General features: G+C 42.7%; 1 protein-coding gene across 4 annotated transcripts in view; it reads left to right on the top strand.

Moving 5' to 3' along the window:
- The window catches only part of DENND1A (DENN domain containing 1A), a 1,239,075-nt gene that overhangs the window by 775,977 nt on the left and 441,408 nt on the right, over positions 1–21,690 (top strand). For all 4 annotated transcript variants that reach the window (XM_040324851.1, XM_040324852.1, XM_040324854.1 and 1 more), the window contains exon 13: positions 17,541–17,666. In XM_040324851.1, the coding sequence (XP_040180785.1) occupies positions 17,541–17,666 (126 nt within the window). The remainder of the gene's footprint in view (positions 1–17,540; positions 17,667–21,690) is intronic.

Below are 21,690 nucleotides of genomic sequence, written 5' to 3'. Positions count from 1 at the left end.
TACTGTGGCAGGCTGGCTCCACTGCGTGAACCGCCGCAGCTGTACGTCAGTCACTTTAAGCGGCCTAGCAGGCGCACGCCATTAACGGTCTCCGGGCAGGGGAGGCAGAACAGGGACGTGTGCATGTGTGTGTACACGCACACATCCCTGTTCTGTGAGCTGAGGAAATGCACATTGTGAGTTCCTAATAACTAGGAACTACAATCTGTAATTTCCTCTAGGTCAGTCCCATCCCCCTTCAGTTAGAACACACAAAAGGGAACACAATTAACCCCTTGATCGCCCCCTATTGTTAATCTCTTCCCTGCCAGTGAAATTTTTACAGTAATCAGTGCATTTTTATAGCATTGATCACTGTATAAATGCCAATGGTCCCAAAAATTTGTCAGAAGTGTCCAATGTGTTCGCCATAATGCCACAGTCCACAGTCGAAGATCACCGACATTACTAGTAAAAATATAATAATAATAAAAATGCTATAAATCTATCCACTATTTTGTAGGCGCTATAACTTTTGCGCAAACCGATCAATATACGCATATTTAATTTTTTATTACCAAAAATATGTACAAGAATACATGTCGGCCTAAACTGAGAAAAAAATTGCCTTTTTAAAAAAAAAATTGAGATATTTATTATAGCAAAATGTACAAAATATTGATTTTTTTTCCCAAATTTTCGTTCTTTTTTTGTATATAGCGCAACAAATTTAAATCACAGAGATAATCAAATACCTCCAAAATAAAGCTCTATTTGTGGGAAAAAAGGACGTCAATTTTGTTTGGGTACAACGTCGCACAATTGTCAGTTGAAGTGACACAGTGTCGTTTCGCAAAAAATGGCCCGTTCATTGGGCAGACAATTCTTCCGGGGCTGAAGTGGTTAAATTGCAAGAATTTGTTTTTATTATTATTATTAAAAGAGAATATTAGGTCAATGAACAATTTAATGTTTTCATCCTGACTTTCATGTTAAAGAGTAAAGTGATTGGCCTCCTTATTAATCAGTAAGTTGATTTTTGTTTTGTACTAAAGGATTTATATTCTATTTATTACTAGCCCTGCTGCCTTGTGACATAACTGTATAACTGTAGTGTGGATGGATATAGGACTGGTAATGACTTTTTCACAACTGAAATATTAATTAGTCTTTCATAATGAAGTCAGAGAAACTTGCCGAGTGGGCACTTTCTTACAGGTTTGCAAGTAGCAATGGTGTAACAAGGTTTTTAATTGCACTAGGAGTAGCAGAATTATCTTTTAGTTTATTGTATCTAATGTTTATCTTATTCTATAGAGAAATTGGGTACTGTCCATGATACTTTTTTCATTTGCAACATATCATTTTTCATGGACGGGCTTTCGGGTTGTGTCCACTTCTTGAAGGTCCAAGCAGTAATGATTCACAAACGTTTTAGCAGAAGGTAAAATGTTAGAACATAACAAAAAAAAATCTCTGAGGGAAAGGAAAAAGAAAAAACAAACACATACCCAATGTGTATGGCAATAGTTATAGGGGTTATACAACTGTAGTGTAATGGGTTAGGAAACCAATATCTAAATTTAGGCCATTGATTTTTGTGTCAAAAGAAGTATCATTATTATATGTTAATGACAAATCCCTGGGTGGGTCTGTGTCTCTGCCTTTGGGTCTAAGCGCCCTGTGACACCTCTCCATCTCTACTGGGGCATCAGGCGGCCTTCCCAGCAAAGTGTTGAATATAGCCCAAACCGCTTGTTGTACACGTTGGGGTCCCTCCACCGATTCCGGGATCCCCCGTAGGTTTCGCCTGCGACCCCTATTGTCTAAGTCCTCAAGGTGTCTGTGCATGTCCATGAGATGCTGAGAATGGGAGTTGGAGGCCCTCTGCACTTGTCGTATGGCTGCTCCATGTGTCATGGCGGCTGACTCCACGTGCTCTACCCGCGTTGCGATTGCCCTAATCTCCCTTTTCAGGTCAGCGATCGCTGCAAACATGGCATTTTTAATGTCCAGGGCCATCTGCTGTAGGTCTGCCATGCATAAAGGGCGCGGTGTGTGCGGGGGAGCCATACCTTGTGTCAGGCCCGAGGCAGAAGAAGAGGACGGGGTCAGCTCCAAACTCAAGTCCGCGGCTTGAGATGCGGCCTGCGCGTCCGGCGGAATTGTGCGGAACATCGCCAGGATGGTCTTGCTGAGCTGCGTGGAGGGATCCATCTGCGAGCGGGTCGTTGCCTGGTTCCTACCCGCCATCGTGGCAGCTGAGAACCGAGGGATTTAGCTGATTGTTGGCTCGTCTGAGGGTCTGGACAGCGGAGCTCTCCCACTATGCTGCCATCTCGCTCCGGTGCCAGGCCATGCCCAGACTAAATGTTTTTATGTTTCATGCCAAAATGTTATCAATAGAAAGGGACCAGATTCCTGTTTTTGAAAAAAAAAACATGGAATCCTTGGATTAACTACCACTTATCACCATCCTGTTATAACACAATTCTCATGCCATGGTAGCTGACAACCTTACTCAGGTAAAAGTGACTTACAGACCTAAACTCTTAGAACCTAGCTGTTACCCTACTCTTTACTGTGAAGAGCACAATGCTCTTTTTACGTCCACAGACAAAAAGCCATGTTACAGTAGGTGCCTCCAATTTTGTACATCCAGCGCAATGGGATCACGCTGGATATCGCTGGCTGCTGGAGGCTTTGTTTCTCGCGCTCGCGGCCCACACGAAATGCCGCACATCCATTGGAATCCATTGGGGGCGGCGAGCAAGAGGAGCGCTGGCTCCTGCGACGGGGATCGCGGGTGGTCAATCTCGCCGCTAGCAGAGGCGAGATTGACACAAAATCGGCAGCACCTACTGTACCTGTGCCAATCCAGTGAACTTCTGCACTTTCTTCTCTATCTCTCCTACTTATCTTTCCTACTCTTCCTTGTGTCTCTCTTCTTCTGTGTGTCCCTTTTTTTTCTTTTTCTTTTTTTTTCTTTTAACATTTTCTTTTTTGGTTCTATTTTTTTCTGAAGAGTAATAAAGTATTATTCTACTTAACGGTTTTAATAGTTCTGGTCCAAGCTATTACCTCTTACGGTAGCATACAGTACTTTTCACCAAAGTCAGTTATCTTATGTTTTATTAAGTAATGTACTTCTTCTATTTCTATAGTAGTTAAATGATCTACCTTTCGGTAGTTTACTGATGGACCTTAGAGTTTTACCATTTCTGTTAAACACATATGGCTCATTGTAATATTTATTACAACTGTATTGTAACTTATTTGCTTATTCAATCAATAAAATACTTTGACAAGGAATCTGCCAACTCAGTCATGGCAAACCTTCACATGGGGGAGTTCTTGGCATCCATTAAGATGCATATACATATTTTGTTTGTAAAGAATTAAAAAAAATCATCTCTAAAAAAAAATAATCACTTGGCCTGTGCTCTTTTTGCCCATCCCAGTGCCTTTAGGAATTTCCAGGAGCGTCTTGAAAGAGAGCTCATAGAAGAAATAGAGCACAATAGAGCTTACAACAGCCTCTGTGCACAGAACATGTTATCTATGGTACTGTATGAGGTACCTTTAAAAATGTAAAGTAGCTCATAAATAAGAAAACCATGGCATACTGCACTATTACATGCAGTCTAATAAGCAGCACAATCTACTGTGCTTACAAAACAAAGGATTTATTTTGTCAAATATACTTTTTGCTGCAATTAGTGATTTAAGAACAGTAATCAATATAACTGGGACAGGGAAGGCAAAAATAAGATAACATACTCTGCAGGAGTTGACTAGTGTTGATAAGTGGTAAATGAATTAGTATAGAATTTGCAGAGAAGTTAGAGGTGTTATACCCAGGCATTAGCAATGTAAGAAATACAAGAAGATGTGTTAAGTAGTGGGAGCTTAAGTATATTATTCCACCCAATAAATATAGAAATACAGATTTCCTAAACATTAACACGAGTCTCTCCACCCAATCGAACAATTGTATGACTTTAATATGAAACTTGGTTATTAAAGGATATGTTCAGCTTTACGGGAAAAATAATAAAATGCACATATTTTGCAGGAAAAAAAAAGCATTTATTATTTCCCCCCAAAGGAGCCTGCAAAGCTTTGCACCCACACTCACTGAATCACTGCAGAAATGTCCGCTAGCTTTCTGCCCGTACAGAGGCACAGGCTTTCTGTTAAAAAAACAAAACAAAACAAAAAAACTTGAGGACATGTCAATGGATTACGAGCACACTGATAAGCACATTTGTAGTACATTGAGAAGTACAAACCGTCTGCCAAAATTAAGGGGGGTAGGGACTGGGGGCTCATGGAGCATGTTACACCATAAATACATCATACATTAGGGGACACAAGATGAGTAATTCAGGTATATATGATTGTGTTGCTGACTTCAGAAGAGTGGACACTGCCATACAATGCTATAAGGACCAACCCCTTCCCAATCCCACTATGTTTTATGTGTTTTTTTATTGTCCCAGGATAGCAGACATTTTCTCTTCCTGTTATTTGTACGGGGCTTTTTTTGTACTCCACCCTTTCAAGTCATCCCTTGTCTCCACCCCCTAACCACCTCCAAGCACGATCCCTTTTAGACAATACAAAACCAAATATTATTTGGTGCTTTATATGATTCTATGAAATTTGCAAACAAAAAACAATAAAATCGAGCCCATACAGCAACAATCGATCCCCACACCAGAAGCAATAGATACCCTCAGTGACAATAGATCTTCCACCATTATATTTTTTTTTACAGTAAAAGTTTTCTTTTTATTGACATACAGACAAGTAACAAAAAACAATGACAGTCAAAAGGTAAATGTTTACATTCAATCACAGATTGCATTTATAAATTGGTCACAAAAATCAAGGCAAGTACGATGTAAGGGCCATAAAGTGATATGGATGGGTGAGCAGAACCTAAACCAACAGAACCATAAGACCGGGGGGGGGGGGCGGGCCACCTAGCCAGAGGCATCGACCCAGCTGGACCATATCTTGTCGAACTTCGTCTGACAATTTCTGCCTTCGTACGTAATCCTGTAAAGCGGCAAAACCTTATCAATCGCCGATCGCCACGAGGATCCCGTAGGAAGCTCCGGGCCTCTCCAGCGAAGGAGGATCTCCCTCCTGGCGTAAAATAAAGCAAAAGTGATACAAAGCTTGACATATCTATCTCCCTCAATCTTACCCAGATAGCTAAGTAGGAATATGCGAGGATCCATGGACAGGTCTACTCCACATAGATCAGACAGAGTGTCAGCCACCTCCCTTCAAAACGTGTGCAGCTTAGAACAGGACCATACCATGTGGAAGAATGTCCCGGTGTCAAGTAGACAACGGGTACAGAGCGGGCTCCTAGAGGGATATATTCCCGCCAACCTCTGCGGTGTGTAGTATGCTCTATGCAAAAATTTCAGTTGGATAAAACGGTCTCGGGAAGCTACCATGGAGGGGATATAGGAGGAGACACAATCCTCCCACACCTCATCAAGGTCAGGGATGTCCGCACTCCACTTACTCAGGGCCCCGGTCGTGTCAACGTCATGAGTCACCGTGAATCGGAGGTAAAGTGAAGAAAGAGGGCTTCCCATCACACTCGAAATCAGCAGGCCTCCCGTAAGAACAATCAAGAGGCGTAACAGCCGACATGATTGTTCTTATGATGTAGAGAATCGCCGACTGAAAAGGAGGATATCTGAATGATGCCTGTAGCTGCAGGCATCATTCAGATATCCCTGCACAAAGTCAAGGATGTCATATGACGGCCAGGGGGCAGGACGTGGTTAAAGCACATTTTTTTCCAGAGTATTTTCAAGGTATTGCAGAGTATTGGTGCGGGGGGTTATGCAGAGTATTGGTGCGGGGGGTTATGCAGAGTATTGGTGCGGGGGGTATTGCAGCGTATTGGTGCGGGGGGTATTGCAGAGTATTGGTGCGGGGGTATTGCAGAGTATTGGTGCGGGGGTATTGCAGAGTATTGGTGCGGGGGTATTGCAGAGTATTGTGTGGGGGTATTGCAGGGGTATTGGTGCAGGGGTTTTGCAGAGTATTGGTGCGAGGGTATTGGTGCAGGGGGTATAGCAGAGTATTTGCACAGGGGGTATTGCAGAGTATTGTGCGGGGGTATTGCAGAGTATTGGCGCAGGGGGTATTGCAGAGTATTGGCGCAGGGGGTGTTGCAGAGTATTGGCGCAGGGGGTGTTGCAGAGTATTGGTGCAGGGGGTGTTGCAGAGTATTGGTGCAGGGGGTGTTGCAGAGTATTGGTGCAGGGGGTGTTGCAGAGTATTGGTGCAGGGGGTATTGCAGAGTATTGGCGCAGGGGGTATTGCAGAGTATTGGCGCAGGGGGTATTGCAGAGTATTGGCGCAGGGGGTATTGCAGAGTATTGGCGCAGGGGGTATTGCAGAGTATTGGCACAGGGGGTATTGCAGAATATTGGCGCAGGGGGTATTGCAGAGTATTGGCATAGGGGGTATTGCAGAGTACTATTGCAGGGGGTATTGCAGAGTACTGGCGCAGGGGGTATTGCAGAGTACTGGTGCAGGGGGTATTGCAGAGTACTGGCGCATGGGGTATTGCAGAGTACTGGCGCATGGGGTATTGCAGAGTACTGGCGCATGGGGTATTGCAGAGTACTGGCGCAGGGGGTATTGCAGAGTATTGGCACAGGGGGTATTGCAGAATATTGGCGCAGGGGGTATTGCAGAGTATTGGCATAGGGGGTATTGCAGAGTACTATTGCAGGGGGTATTGCAGAGTACTGGCGCAGGGGGTATTGCAGAGTACTGGTGCAGGGGGTATTGCAGAGTACTGGCGCATGGGGTATTGCAGAGTACTGGCGCATGGGGTATTGCAGAGTACTGGCGCATGGGGTATTGCAGAGTACTGGCGCAGGGGGTATTGCAGAGTACTGGCGCAGGGGGTATTGCAGAGTACTGGCGCAGGGGGTATTGCAGAGTACTGGCGCAGGGGGTATTGCAGAGTACTGGCGCAGGGGGTATTGCAGAGTACTAGCGCAGGGGGTATTGCAGAGTGTATTGCAGGGGGTATTGCAGAGTGTATTGCAGAGTATTGGGGTGGGGGTTGCAGGAATGGCTGAGCAGGGATGGATGGATCTGTGACTGCAATAGTCACATATCCAGCCACAGCGCTGCTGACACCCGCGCTCCCCCTCTCACACTGTACCGATCGGTACAGAGGGAGGAGGGAGGAACCGGCGTCATCAAATGACGCCGGTTTGTTTACATGTGATCGCTCATTGGACGGAGCAATCACGCGGTAAACGGCCACTATCAGAGGCAATTTACCGCGATCCGTGATGCGCCGGGTACTTTCGGCGGGCAAGGGGCGCGTGGGAGCGCAATTCTGAAGGACGCCCATGGACGTCCTCCCAGAGTTAACAAACTGCCTTGTAGCCGTATTTTGGCTATAAGGCGGTGATTAAGCGGTTAAAGCAAAACAAACTCTGTAAGTACATCTGTATTTACAGGTACAAAGAGTTAAAACATTATCTTATGCACTTGAGTTTTGAAATCTGCATGTGTGAGAAGGTGTCCAGTTGATATTTTGATATTTGCTCAGTTTCAATGAGTGAGCATTCACCTTTTGTGTAAATGGTAATTAGATCATTAGGAGATCTGTACATGCACCTGAAGAGTTCAGCTTTGTGAATACGGAGTAATTACACATCTCGGCAATGAAAGAGATAGGTCAGGCTAGGTTAAGTGCGTAATAATGCACAGGTGGAGCAGAGGCTTTGAGAAGCCAGAAGCAAAGGGGTTAGGCTGATGTGTTTCAAAGGATGGAAATGTCAATGGTGCTACTATGGATACTGTTCTTTTTTTTTTTGCTCAGCCTTTTAAGTTCTGACTGTGGTGATTTAAATTATTGAGAATATGAGGAATTTAGTTATGCACAACCAGGCACAGCATTTGACTTGTTTATGATGACTTAATTCAACTTGCTAACTTGTTGCAGAATAACTAGTCTTTTTAGCATTATTTGTTTGTAAATTGTGTGTAGTAAAAGTTTAGTAGGGATTGTAAGAACAGTCGTCTGGTAACTGGCTGCTGAACTGTTTCTCTTTATAATTCCATTAAAAGGGAATAAGATGGTCCATGATTACCTGGGCATCCTCTTCAGCTTCCCACAAATGGAATAACTAGTTATAGAAAATATCTGCTTGTATTACATTGTTCACATATTACAAGTATCAATTGAAGTGTTTCAGTGCTTATAGATCTTAGTTTTAACAGCAACACATATAAAAATAAATGTTGTTAATATATATTGCCCCTAAGCCTGATGCCGCGTACACACGGTCGTTTTTCGGCATGAAAAAAACCGACATTTTTCAGTATGTCCAAAAAACAATGTTTTTCCAACTTCATCATTAAAAACGATGTTGCCCACACACCATCATTTTAAAAAAAAAATTATGAGCAAAGCGCGGTGACGTACAACACGTACGACGGCACTCTGAAGGGGAAGTTCTATTCGCCTTTGGGCTGCTTTTAGCTGATTCCTTGTTAGTAAAAGACGATTCGCGCTTTTTTGTCTGTTACAGTGTGATGAATGTGCTTACTCCATTATGAATGGTAGTTTTACCTGAACGAGCGCTCCCGTCTCATTACTCGCTTCTGTGCATGCGCGGGTTTAAAACGTCGTTTTAGCCCACACACAATCATTTATTACAACCCGAAAAACAACATTTTAGAAGCTGAAAAACCATGTGATTTAAATGACGTTTTTAAAAATGTAATTTTTTTTCATGCCGATAAACAACCGTGTGTATCAGGCATTAGACCCAGATAGGCTGAAACACGTCACTTCATATATCATGGTCAGTGTACAAAAGGGAGGACAGAAACTGGCAGGATCAGACAGGTATTTCAGGTGGTACATGGGGCCAAATTACACTGCACAAGCACAGTGCTGTATATAATTATTTAAGAGAACAGGATCTTTATTTATTTTTTGGGGGGTTTACAAACACTTTAATGGGTTAGTCTTATTGATCAAGTTTTGCACTTCAGGATGCATTGTTAAGCTTGCTAAAAGCTTGAAAATTCACATGAATAGAATAAAGTGTAAACCTTCTGGCAGTCCTAGATAATACTGGAAAGAATCAACCTTTAGGGGCATGACAGGCCCTGAAGTGTTATTTGATGGGGCGTGGCCAGACTTTGGAGTGCTAGTACACTTTGTTTTATTAGCTCATGAGTTCTTACTTGAAAATCACACACCCAATACAGTCTTAGATTATATATTGGGGTGGGGGGGGTGAACTAAAACCGGATTTAATAAGAGGTCAGTTTTATATCTGGTAAGTGATTCTGAGCCACTGGGATGTACATTGGAGGTTGGAAGCACTAGCATTTTGTATGACAGAGAGTGAAAATGTGTACTCTTGTCACATGTGTGGAATAAATAAAAAGTACACTGATGTGGCTTATGAACTTATGCATTTGATGTATTAATAATGTATATATTAAATTGTACTTTATGTAATTGGTTTGTGTATTTTATGAAATTTATATTTCACTTTTGATTGGATATTTGTGTTTATTGACTAGGGTGGGTTTCTTATTTATGTATGCTTGTGAATGAATGAATGACTTGTATAGCGCAACGCATGCGAACTGAATCGCCTCTGGGCGCTTTTTCCAGCCAGTATCTGCTAGACTGGTGCGGTCATTTTTACCCCGGAGGATCATGACACGCTAGAATGTATGTATTAATTTGGGGCTAAGTGCTGTGTTTTGTATGAAATCATGTCATCTTTTAGGATATGTATACAGAGGCTGAGCACAGAATTTAGTTGGTTTATCCAGTTTAGGAAAGAGAATTAGAGTTGTTTATTACAACAATATGTAATGTTGTGGAATAAACAATTTGTACAAATATTTAAACAAAGCAAAAATATTAATTTAAAATGTGTAAATGAAAACAAGATTTATCGAACACCTTAAAAAGCAAAAAATAATAATTTTGTTCTACAAACTTTACATTGCTTTTAACCACTTATCCCCCGGACCATATTGCTGCCCAAAGACCAGAGCACTTTTTGCGATTCGGGACTGCGCCGCTTTAACTGACAATTGTGCGGTTGTGCGACGTGGCTCCCAAACAAAATTGGCGTCTTGTTTTTTCCCACAAATAGAGCTTTCTTTTGGTGGTATTTGATCACCTCTGCGGTTTTTATTTTTTGCGCTATAAACAAAAATAGAGCGACAATTTTGAATTTTTTTTTATATTTTTTACTTTTTGCTGTAATAAATATCCCCCAAAAACATATAAAAAAAATGTTTTCCTCAGTTTAGGCTGATACGTATTCTTCTACATATTTTTCGTAAAAAAAAATCGCAATAAGCATTTATTGATTGGTTTGCGCAAAAGTTATAGCGTTTACAAAATAGGGAGTATTTTTATGGCATTTTTATGAATATATTTTTTTTGCTAGTAATGGCAGCGATCAGCGATTTTTTTTCAGTACTGCGACATTATGGAGGATACTTTGGACACTTTTGACACATTTTTGGGACCATTGGCATTTTTATAGCGATCAGTGCTATAAAAATGCATTGGATTACTATAAAAATGCCACTGGCAGTGAAGGGGTTAACACTAGGGGGCGGGGAAGGGGTTAAGTATGTCCCTGGGTGTGTTCTAACTGTGGGGGGGGTGGCCTCACTAGGGGAAACACTGATCCTCTGTTCATACATTGTATGAACAGAGGATCAGCATTTCCCCCCCTGACAGGACCGGAGCTGTGTGTTTACACACACAGCTCCCGGTCCCCGCTCTGTAACGAGCAATCGCGGGTGCCCGCCGGCGATCGAGCCCGCCGGGCACACGCACGGGAGACGGGGGCGAGCGGGGGGCGCGCACGCGCCCCAGGAGAGCCGACCTGCCGCCGTAGAATGACGGCGGCTGGTCGGCTAGTAGTTAAAACATGGTTATTCTTATGTCCTGAGGCAACGCAAAAATAACAACAATAATGTATTGTCATCTTATTATCCAATGGGAAGTAAATGCATTTAGAAATAATTTTGTGTTGACATATCTTTCAGTATCTAGATAAGTGACTATAACCTTTCTTTAAACTGTCACTTTCTTCTGTATGGAAAATAAGTCGTGCTTTTGGCTGTAAGTTTAAGTGATACCCCAGACCACTTTGAATGGAAATGGATCCAAATTGCCTTAACAACTAAAGTTAATTATGGCTGGACAGCGAATTAACTGACAAAGTATCCTGCATTATACTAATGGTGTGAATCTCAGTGGTCACATTAATTTCCTCAAAGGTTCTGTGAACATTCTTGCTTAATTAAAATAACCTTCAGTGATATTTACGTGGGGCTGAAAATAAGCCTTGCACTACATATCAGTTTGATCTGTTCCTGCGCTGGTGTGACCTCACTTAGCAGTTAGTGTTTCTGACTTAAGCTGACTTCAAGGAAAATCTGCTAAAATGACATTTCTATTTTAAACAGAAATGATTTTAGATGAATGAGCACAACTAAAGGCCTGATCATTAGACAAACAGGGCATTAATTACTTACGTATGCTTGGCTCTAAATGCACAAGTTCTTTTGCTGGTATTGATAAATGGTTATATTTGTTTTGTATCATATTTTTGCATTTTAAAAGATAAGTTCACCTTTCATAACATACTTACATGTTACACCTGTATTCAGGGTGTAACCTGTTACTAAATCAGCAGCCCCAGCACCACGGTTTCAGAAACCGCGCCAACATTCCTACATGCTGCATCCTTGGTGTGCTTTCTGAAACCGCACCAAAACTGCACAACTTTTTAGATGTCTATGGGAATGCACAGCTAATCTGCACAAAACCTGTGGGTTAGCTGCTCTTTACCCAGAGCTCAGAGGGACCCCACCAGGGCAGTGTGAAGCCACCCTAAGAAATGCATCTTAATGTTTTTTCAATTGATCTAGCCTTTCCAATGACATCACCAACTCTGGAAGAGAGTTCCTCATCCTTACTGTTCTAACAAAAAAAAAAAGTATGAAGTTTAATGTTGAACCGCGGGTCATCCAAGTTTGTGTGGCCATGTGTTTTCTCTAGAGACCTTAAATTAAACAGCCTCTTCCCAATGTCAGCATCACCATTCAAATATTTGAATATTGTGATCATTTCCCCTCTTAGGCACCTCTTCTCCAGCTTTGTTGCTCTTCTCTGGACTCTTTCCAATTAAACCACATGCTTCCAGAGGGTCGGCGACAAAAACTGGACAGCATAATGAAGATCTGGCTGAACCAGAGTTTTGTAAAATGCTAGAATTATAGTTTATCCCTTGAGTACATAACCTTTTTAATACATGCTAATGGTCTGCTAGCCTTGCTTGCTGTATCTTGGCATGCTTGCTGTTGCGGAATCTGTGATCAACTAGGGCCCTTAAATCCATCAGAGGTTCTCCGCAGCGAGTTACTTGCATGCATATTTTGAACTCCCAGGTGCATTACTTTTACATTTTTCAATATTAAACCTTTTCCCCAATTTAGCTGCAAATCCCTCTACTTTAACCAAGTCTTCTTGTAAATTTGTTACAGACTGTTGTGAAGTTATTGCTTAGCTTTGTATCATCAGCAAACATTGAGATTAAACTATTTATTCAAGCCTGTGCGTCATTTATGAACAAAGTAAACAGAATTGGTCCCAAGGAGCCCTGGGGTACCCTACCCACAACTCTAGACCATTCAATGTGTTATTAATCACCATCCTCTGGATCACTCCTGCAACTAGTTTTCTATTTACGTACATATCATCATGTCATCTATGCCAAAGGACCTTATTTTGTAAATTTGAAATGTATGGACCTGTAAAAAAAATATATATATATATATATATATATATATATATATATATATATATATATATATATATATATATATATGCATACACACCTACATGCTGCAGCAGCTGTCCCCCGTCGGCTCTAAGCCCGAGAACTGAGCGATTGCATGATCACACAGTTCTCGTTCTTCCAGTAGCAGAGAACGATGACTGTCAGTGCTGGGCTGGGGAGGGGGCATGAGCAGCTGTCTCTCACCCATTATAGATATGGGGAGATGTTCTGTAATCTTAACACACTTCCTTCCCTAGGGTGACAGTGCTGTTTTGCCATATACCAGGGGTGTCCAAACTATGGCCCTTCAGCTGTTGCGGAACTACACTTCCCATGAGGCAATGAAAAACTCTGACATTCACAGACACGATTAGGCATTATGGGAATTGTAGTCTTGGAACAACTGGAGGGCCATAGTTTGGACACCACTGCCATATACAGTAAGTGAGCACTGTCACACTAGGATAGAAAGTGTGTTCCTGGCAGGGTTACCAGGTAAAAAAAAAAATGAATAGGAAAAAAAGTCTTAATAGAAGAAAACACACATCTAAGGACTGGTAAGCTGTATATTGCATACTGAACCAATGATTTTTACTAATCTCTGAATCGGAACAAGTCTTCAGATAAGGAATTTCTTGTTGCTTTGTGCTTGCTCCAGGTCAGCAAGTCAGCACATAATGAATGTATAATCCAGGCTAGCAATTTTAAGAGAAGTGTAAACCTCTGTATTTTTCTATAAAGATTTGCTACCTCATTCACACAGACATACTTAAAATGGTTGTAAAGTTTTTTTTGTTTTTTTTCATAAACATAACACCTATGCCTATACTTACCTGCTTTGTGCAATGGTTTTGCACATAACAGCCCCAATCCTCTTCTTCTGGGGTCCCCTGCTGGCACTCTAGGCCCCTCCTCCTTATTGCGTGCCCCCAGGGAATGCCGCTTTCATTGGGGGCACCCCTGCATGCTGCTCTCGAGTCTCCTTGCTGTGTCCATTGACACAGACAGCAGGACTAGGCCCGGCCCCCTGCTCCCGTGTTACCAAATTTGATTGACAGCAGTGGAAGCTGATTGCTCCCACTGATATCAATCTGCCCAATGAGGCAAGAGACAGCTTCAGGAGCCACTGTTCTCATGCACATTGTTCGATTGGATGGGCTCAGGTAAGGAAGGGGGGGGGGTCTGGGGGACAGCTGCAGCAGAGAAGGTTTTCACCTTAATGCATAGTATTCATTAAAGCAAAACATCTTAAAATATTTGTAAAGTGACTATGGGACTTTACATGTATCCCCTTCTGGATTATGCCACCATTAACTATAGTGCATGTTTTTCTAAAATGAAAAGGCTAAATACCTTTTCTCACACCGCAGCTGTGCGGTCACATGATGCCCATCCACTGATCTTCCCCGATCTATGGAGAAAAGCGGGAGAGGCCGAGATTTCCCTGTGATGTCAGCTGGCCAGTCCAGGGGGATCACATGACCGCACAGCGATGGTGCAGAAAAATATATTTAGCCTTTTCATTTTAGAAAAATCACCTACACTGTAGTTAATGGCAGCATAAACTGAAGGGGATACATGTATATTTGCTGCATATTGCCACGGAATAACGGTGGGAGGGGCGGGGAGTAGAGCTGCTCTCATGCTGACAGGAAACACTCTGTTAGGATTAGGTTCACCTGCTGGTGACACTATCCTGTTCTGGGCTGAGTGCTGCAGCTCCAGTGTCCACCAGCAGGTGTCTACCAGTAGCCAGCAGGCTTAGTTAATCATGCAAATTGGCGTTCAGCTGCCGGGGGGCTACTTAAGGCTTTTCCTCCCTTTCCCCTGCGCGTCACAATTCTGGCCCCTTCCTTGCTGCCTGTTCCTGATGATTAGCCTGATCCAGTCTGTACCCCTCTGCCTTGTAACTGCCTCCCCCTGCCTTGCTTTTGTTTGAGTACCCTGTTGAGATCCCCCTTCCTTGCAACCTTGCATTCCCTGTACCCTTGTCTCTTAGATGGTTTTATTATATAGATAGTACTTAGGTTCATTTGTTATTTGTGTTTTGGGGTTTGTTTATGTTCATGTTTACTGTGTGCTGTGTTTGCTGTGTTCATGGTTTGCTATCTTTCACTGTAAATAAATATCACTTTATTTTTTTTTAATATATATATATATATATATCCTTTGTTTGGTCTCAGTTCCCGTGTGTAGCTAAATGTCTGGTCTCCTTAGACGCTGATCCTTGACACACTTGCCGCATAGTAGAGGCCTGACGGAGGCAAGTAACCTGACCATGGTAATCATGGCTCAGCAGCCATGATTACCATGGTCAGCACAGACAGGGGGACACAGGAGCAGGCAGTATCAGCCAGGTATATTACAATATGGGAAGGGACAAGTTACACAGCACCAACACTGTGGTATAGATCATGCGTTAAATGACAACATCTTTCTTTCTTTTTTTTAAAGTACAACCACTTTAAGTGTACACTTATACAAGGGCTATATTTGATCACACAGATTTGTTCCATGCATTCCAGGGATGGCAGTCCCATTCATGTAATTAAGAACACAGGGGCTGCACCGAGACAGCTGCTGCTGCTCCTCCCAATTTGACAGCCACGTAGGTACAGGTGTGTGTGTGTGGGTACCCAAACATAGTGTACATTTGGGAACCTGTGTCCTAATTGATGTGCATGGTATTGTCTGCTGTTTGAAAAGGTATGGACCCCCTGGCTCTCTTACATACAGGTGCCATGTACATACGGTCGACCTTGGCTTCTGTTGTATCTGATAGATATGATATTTTGTCTATTCTCGTTTTTCACCTGGCAGATAAATGAGCTAATGGCTTGGTTCTATAGTGGTTGCTTTATTAGATAAAGTTAATTATTATATTACTATGCGTATCACTTGCCCAAGGGATTGGGTGGGTGTATTCCTGTTTGACCCTTCCACTGGGCCTTCAATGTTGTTCTGAAATAAGGCCCATTTTTTGGTCTAGCCTTTTCTAGAAATATAGCTGAATATAGGTACCCACATTGATATCTGCTTATGGACTTTTTGTGGGTCCATGGTTGAACCCCTTCATTGTCACTGTCTGTATACTGCCTATGCTGACAGTTCTATTCTATTTTTGTACTCGACTTTGTCTACCTACAATGTTCTATTACTATTTGAAATCTTAATAAAAAGATTGAAACAGAATAGCACTGCCTGTATGGGGATTCACAGAAAACCTGTGCATCCCTTTGCAAGCAAACATGGATCTTGCATGGGCTTACACTTAAGTACTCCTGTGTGAACAAGGCCTAAGGCCTTATGCACTCTGGGCATTTAGGGCCTGATCCACAAAAGGGAAACGACGGCGTAACTGCTGTTACGCCGTCGTATCCCTGTTTCTAACTATGGAACTGATCCACAGAATCAGTTTTCCATAGTTAGGCAGAAGATCCGGCATGTGTAAGGGACTTACACTGCCGGATCTTAGGATGCAGTACCGCATCCGCCGCTGGGGGCATTTCGTGTCGAAATGCCGCCTCGGGTATGCAAATTAGCACTTACGGAGATCCTTTTCAGCTTCGTTTTTTCTCCGTAAGTTTTAGTTTGCAATCGTAACTTTAGGGCTGCTTTTACAAGGTGTAAAGTTAGTACACCATGTAAAAGCAGACCCTTCTGTCCAGCGACGCGTTTTTTTTTTTTGGTTTTGAATTTTTTTTTCGCGCCGTATCTTTTTTTTTTCCCGACGCAACTTTATTGACCCGTCGCAATCCACAAAGCTTGGCGTAACGTAATTTCGCGCTATGCACGTCGGGAAAATGACGTCACGAGCATGCGCAGTACGGCCGGCGCGGGAGCGCGCCTCATTTAAATGGGAATCGCCCCCATTTGAAGAGGAACGCCTTGCGCCGGCGGAATTTAAGTTACACCGCTTCCCAGGTAAGTGCTTTGTGGATCGGGCACTAACTTGGGAAATTTGCGGCGGTGTAACTTAAATGGAAAAAGTTAAGTTACGCCGCCTGGCTGAGGATTTGGCCCTTAGATTCCAGTGTTATGATGCAGATGGAAGGCACAGGCGCATAGTCCAGCCCTACTGCCTGCAGCATGTAAAACTATCAGAAGCTGAAAGCTGCTGTGGCTGGAAAATTGCACCTAGTGGTACCAACATTTATGAATGCCTAGAACACAAGTGCAAATGCAGGATAAAAAAGGTTTTCTGCAAACTAACCTAAACAAAAATATTTGGACCATTTAGGAATTCAATTTTCTTTTTCAAGTACATCAGATATTTAGAGCCAGCTGCTTAAAAACACCTTGCTCAGTCCTTTTTTCACAATATAATATTTGGGAAATATGGATAAAACTGAACTCTAGGAAGATGTAAAATCCGCAGCTTAATGCAGCTCTGTATTGATAATTGAATAATTGCATTTTTTTTTTTTTTTAATGCAAGCAGTATAAGTACCTGATTTGAATTGGTACCAGCATTTTGCAACCCTCTATACAACAGCTCAAACTAAGAGAAGGAGAAAAATTAAATGAGCCTGTTGCTCTGTTGTAGTGTTTTATATGCTGTATCTTTTACATATCTCAGATCAAATGTTTTAGGATTAGTATGACATTTTTAATCACTGTGCAACACATGTATTTATGATTTTTCCCTTTCCTGCTTTACAGGTTTCTGCACTGAAAAACAGACTTAGAAAGGTCTCCACAACTACAGGGGATGGAGTGGCACGAGCTTTCCTCAAAGCCCAAGCTTCTTTGTTTGGGAGCTATAGAAGTGCACTGAAAATTGAGCCAGTAAGTGCAAATTGTTTTCCTGCAACCCCTTCCAGACTTGAGTAGTGTTGCTTTTAAGTAATAATATATATTTTTTTTCTAAAAATGAAATACAAAGGAAACTGTTAAATATGAAGTTGAATGTAAACTGCTTTATCTTCCACATTGATTTTGTTCAGGCAGCTTTGTGATCAATTTTCATCTACACAGCCAGGTAAATGACTCTTGTGTTTCTTGGTTTGGTTCTGTGCAATTTCTTGTGCAAATGTTATACCTCTGCCCTGCTCTTGTAGATTATACCTTGTGCTATTAATTGTGACCAGTGGCGTAACCAGAGTTATGGGTGCCCGGGGCAGACATTTTTTTCCGCCCCCCCCTTATTTAAACATCCACTCTGGTTATAAGGATAATTAAACACATGTAAAGGGCATTATATTTTTAATGGTGGTAAAGAGCAATACATTTTCAATATCAAAACAAACAGTCAAAAACAATTCTCGGCAATACATTATACAACAGCAATGTGTAATTATCTCCCCCCTCCTGCCTCCTCCAGGCATCAGACCCCCCTACATTTCTCCTATTAGGAGCAGATCCCCTCCATACACCCTCTCTAGGTATCAGATCAGATCTGTTTCATCTCCATATAGCCAGCCTATATGATATAGGCAGGCAGTAGATCCCCTCTATATAGGCTGGGCCCTGGGTACACTACCAACGCCTACCTTTCTTCAAATATATTGAAGACAAGTTGTCTTAAACAACGTGAGCCTTGTGTTCCTGGCCCGCTCCATCCACCATCCATCCAGATCCAGTCCACATGCCCTAGTCCTCCTGGACCTCCGGCGCCCAGGCCGCTCTCCCTCAGACTGCAACACTCCCACCGGGCAAGCAACATGACTCTCAGTCTCATCTCACCTGCTCTTCCTGTCTTCCACGATATGCGCTGCCTGCCACAACGGTCGGTGAAGTGATCCGGACCGGCGGAGGAGAAGATGGCGGCATCGGCGGCTCTCAGACTGACAGCGAGGCAGAGGCCGGAGACTCCATACGCCACCCGCAAACACAGACAGGCCAGCTCCGCCGCCACACATGACCCTATTCACCCAATCACAGCACGCTGCCCCCCGCTATGCCACTGATTGTGACATAGGTATTTGAATCACAGAGGAAAGAATCTACAGAACTTTAAAGTGGTTCTAAAGCCTAAATATTGTTAATGTTCAATGCATTAAGGTAAAAATGTTTATGCATCAGTATATCCCCCCCCCCCCCATTCATTTGTTTTACTTTCCTGAGTCCTCATTTGATCCAGCACTGTGCATATTTGTAGCTCTTCTCTCCCCTCACTTGCTGTTCTAACAGGCTTTGCTAAGGCAGCAGGAACTATTGGGTCCTGCTGCTGTCAATCAAAGCCAGTGATGAAGAAGTGGGGGGGGGGGTGGGGATGAGTCATTTTGTCTGTGTCAATAAACACAGACAGCAAGGCTCAGGAGCGAGCTTGCATAAGTGCCCCCATAGAGGCTTTCCACTCACCAGAGGGTAGAAGCCAGGAGCGCTGGTGGGGTCAGGGCCGGATTAACAATGGGGCTGATGGAGCTGCAGCTCCAGGCCCCTTTCTCAAGATAGGCCCATTTGCCCAAAAAAAAAAAAAAGGTCGAATTTGGGGGGTTGTAGCTCGATGACCAGAGGTCACAGAAACCCCACATTTGGGGGTAGGCATGGGAAGAGCTACCCCACAACTGGTTAAAATATGGGACGGCTATCATTTATGGTTCCGGAGATACGGGACTGCTTGCACAGCCTATCAGAAGCTACATTCAGAGCGGCCAATATAAATACAAGCTGACACACTACAGCAGACTGATAGGATCTCAGTGCTTATAATAATTATTTGTATATTACTCATGGTAATTAACCCCTTGCCACCCAGGCCAATTCTGACACTTCTCTACTACATGTAAAAATCATCATTTGTTTTTTGCTAGAAAATTACTCTATGGTGGTCTTTGCACTTTTTATGTTGCAGGGTACAGAGCTGCACGATTCTGGCTAAAATGAGAATTGCAATTTTTTTGCTTAGAAGATAGATCACGATTCTCTCACGATTGTTGCGGCGTAACATCATCTTTCACATTAAAAAAATAAAAAAATAAATAAAATGGGCTAACTTCACTGTTTTGTTTTTATGGTTTTTATTATTCATTGAAGTGGGAAAATGCAGTGTGACATAACATATTGCAGCAATAGCCATTTTATTCCCTAGAGTTTCTGCTAAAATATATATAATGTTTGGCGGTTCCAAGTAATTTTCTAGCAAATAATATTGCTTTCTAACTTAAGAAACAAGTGTTGGACTTTAAGTGGTTAAATTTAGTTACAATGTTAGTTAGTTACAATGTTTCATTTTGTTTACAAACTTCGCAGACTGCCCAGATTTGTTCTTTACACACAGAAGTGTATCCCTTTAATCTAAGAAGGAAGTGTCAGTTACAATGTTTCCTGTTAAAAACTTGGCAGACTGCCCAGATATTTTCTTTTGACAGCTGAAAGTCTCTCCACTTGTTATATGAAAGAATCAGCAAACTCTGCATTGAAGATCGTCAGGGGGGTTGAATCGAGATCACGATTTTTTTAACGATTAATTGTGCAGCTCTAGCACGGTATTTGCGCAGCAATTTTTCAAACATGTTTTTTTGGAAAAAAATGTTTCATTCATTAAAAAACAGTTAGTTAGTTAAGTTAGCACAATTTTTTTTGGTATCCTAAGCGATGCTTTACATTTTTTTAGGTTACATGTTTAGAGTTACAGAGGAGGTCTAGTACTAGAATTATTGTTCTCACTCTAACGATTGTGGCGTATGTAACCTGTGTGTATCTGGCTATGATACTACCAGTGCCTACCCAGCCACTGACTAGTATCTCTCCCCAGCCTGTCCCCACACACCCTCTCACCTGCTTACCTGTGGATGGGGGAATCACTCCTGCAGTGTTATTGTGTTCTGCCAGTGCGTACAATGATCAGTGTTGCTAACTTTAGCTGGCAGCACTGATTGTTTTAAGAAAAAAAAAACATGCTGGTTGTACTCAAGTTGATTAATAGATTGACTTGTGTAAAACCAGCTAGCCCATACATAGATTGACTATGGCTGGTCTCTGCATAATTGGCGTAATTTCAATCCATGTATGACCCGCTTAACCACTACTCAGTTCCTAAATATCCTTCCACTCCTGTACATAGTGCTCACTGTCATACTCTCCACACTCCTCTCCTGTACATAGTGCCCACTGTCATACTCTCCACACTTCTCTCCTATACATAGTACCCACTGTCATACCCTACACACTCCTCTCCTGTACATAGTGCCCACTGTCATACCCGCCACACTCCTCTCCTATACATAGCGCCCACTGTCATACCCTTTACACTCCACTCCTGTACATAGTGCCTGCTGTCATACACTTCTCTCCTGTACTTAGTGCCCTCCACACTCCTCTCCTGTACATACTGCTCACTGTCATACCCTCCACACTCCTCTCCTATACATAGTGCCCACTGTCATACCCTCCACACTCCTCTCCTATACATAGTGTTCACTGTCATACCCTCCACACTCCTCTCCTGTACATACTGCCCACTGTCATACCCTCCACACTCCTCTCCTATACATAGTGCCCACTGTCATACCCTCCACACTCCTCTCCTATACATAGTGTTCACTGTCATACCCTCCACACTCCTCTCCTGTACATACTGCCCACTGTCATACCCTCCACACTCCTCTCCTGTACATACTGCCCCATCATACCCTCCACACTTCTCTCTGGTACGTACTACCCTCTGTCATACCCCCTCACTCTTCCTGTACATACTGCCCATTGTCATACCCTTCACACTCCTCTCCTGTACATAGTGCTTTTTTCCGTACCCTTTGTACTCCTCTCCTGTACATAGTGCCCACTGTTAGACCCTCCACATTCCTCTCCCTCACCTGCACATACTTCCCACTTATATACCGTCCATACTCCTCCCCTATGTCGCTTA

Source organism: Rana temporaria, chromosome 9 (assembly GCF_905171775.1).
Source record: "Rana temporaria chromosome 9, aRanTem1.1, whole genome shotgun sequence".
In the NCBI taxonomy this organism is placed as follows: Eukaryota; Metazoa; Chordata; class Amphibia; order Anura; family Ranidae; genus Rana; species Rana temporaria.
This window is presented reverse-complemented; position numbering and strand designations above follow the sequence as displayed.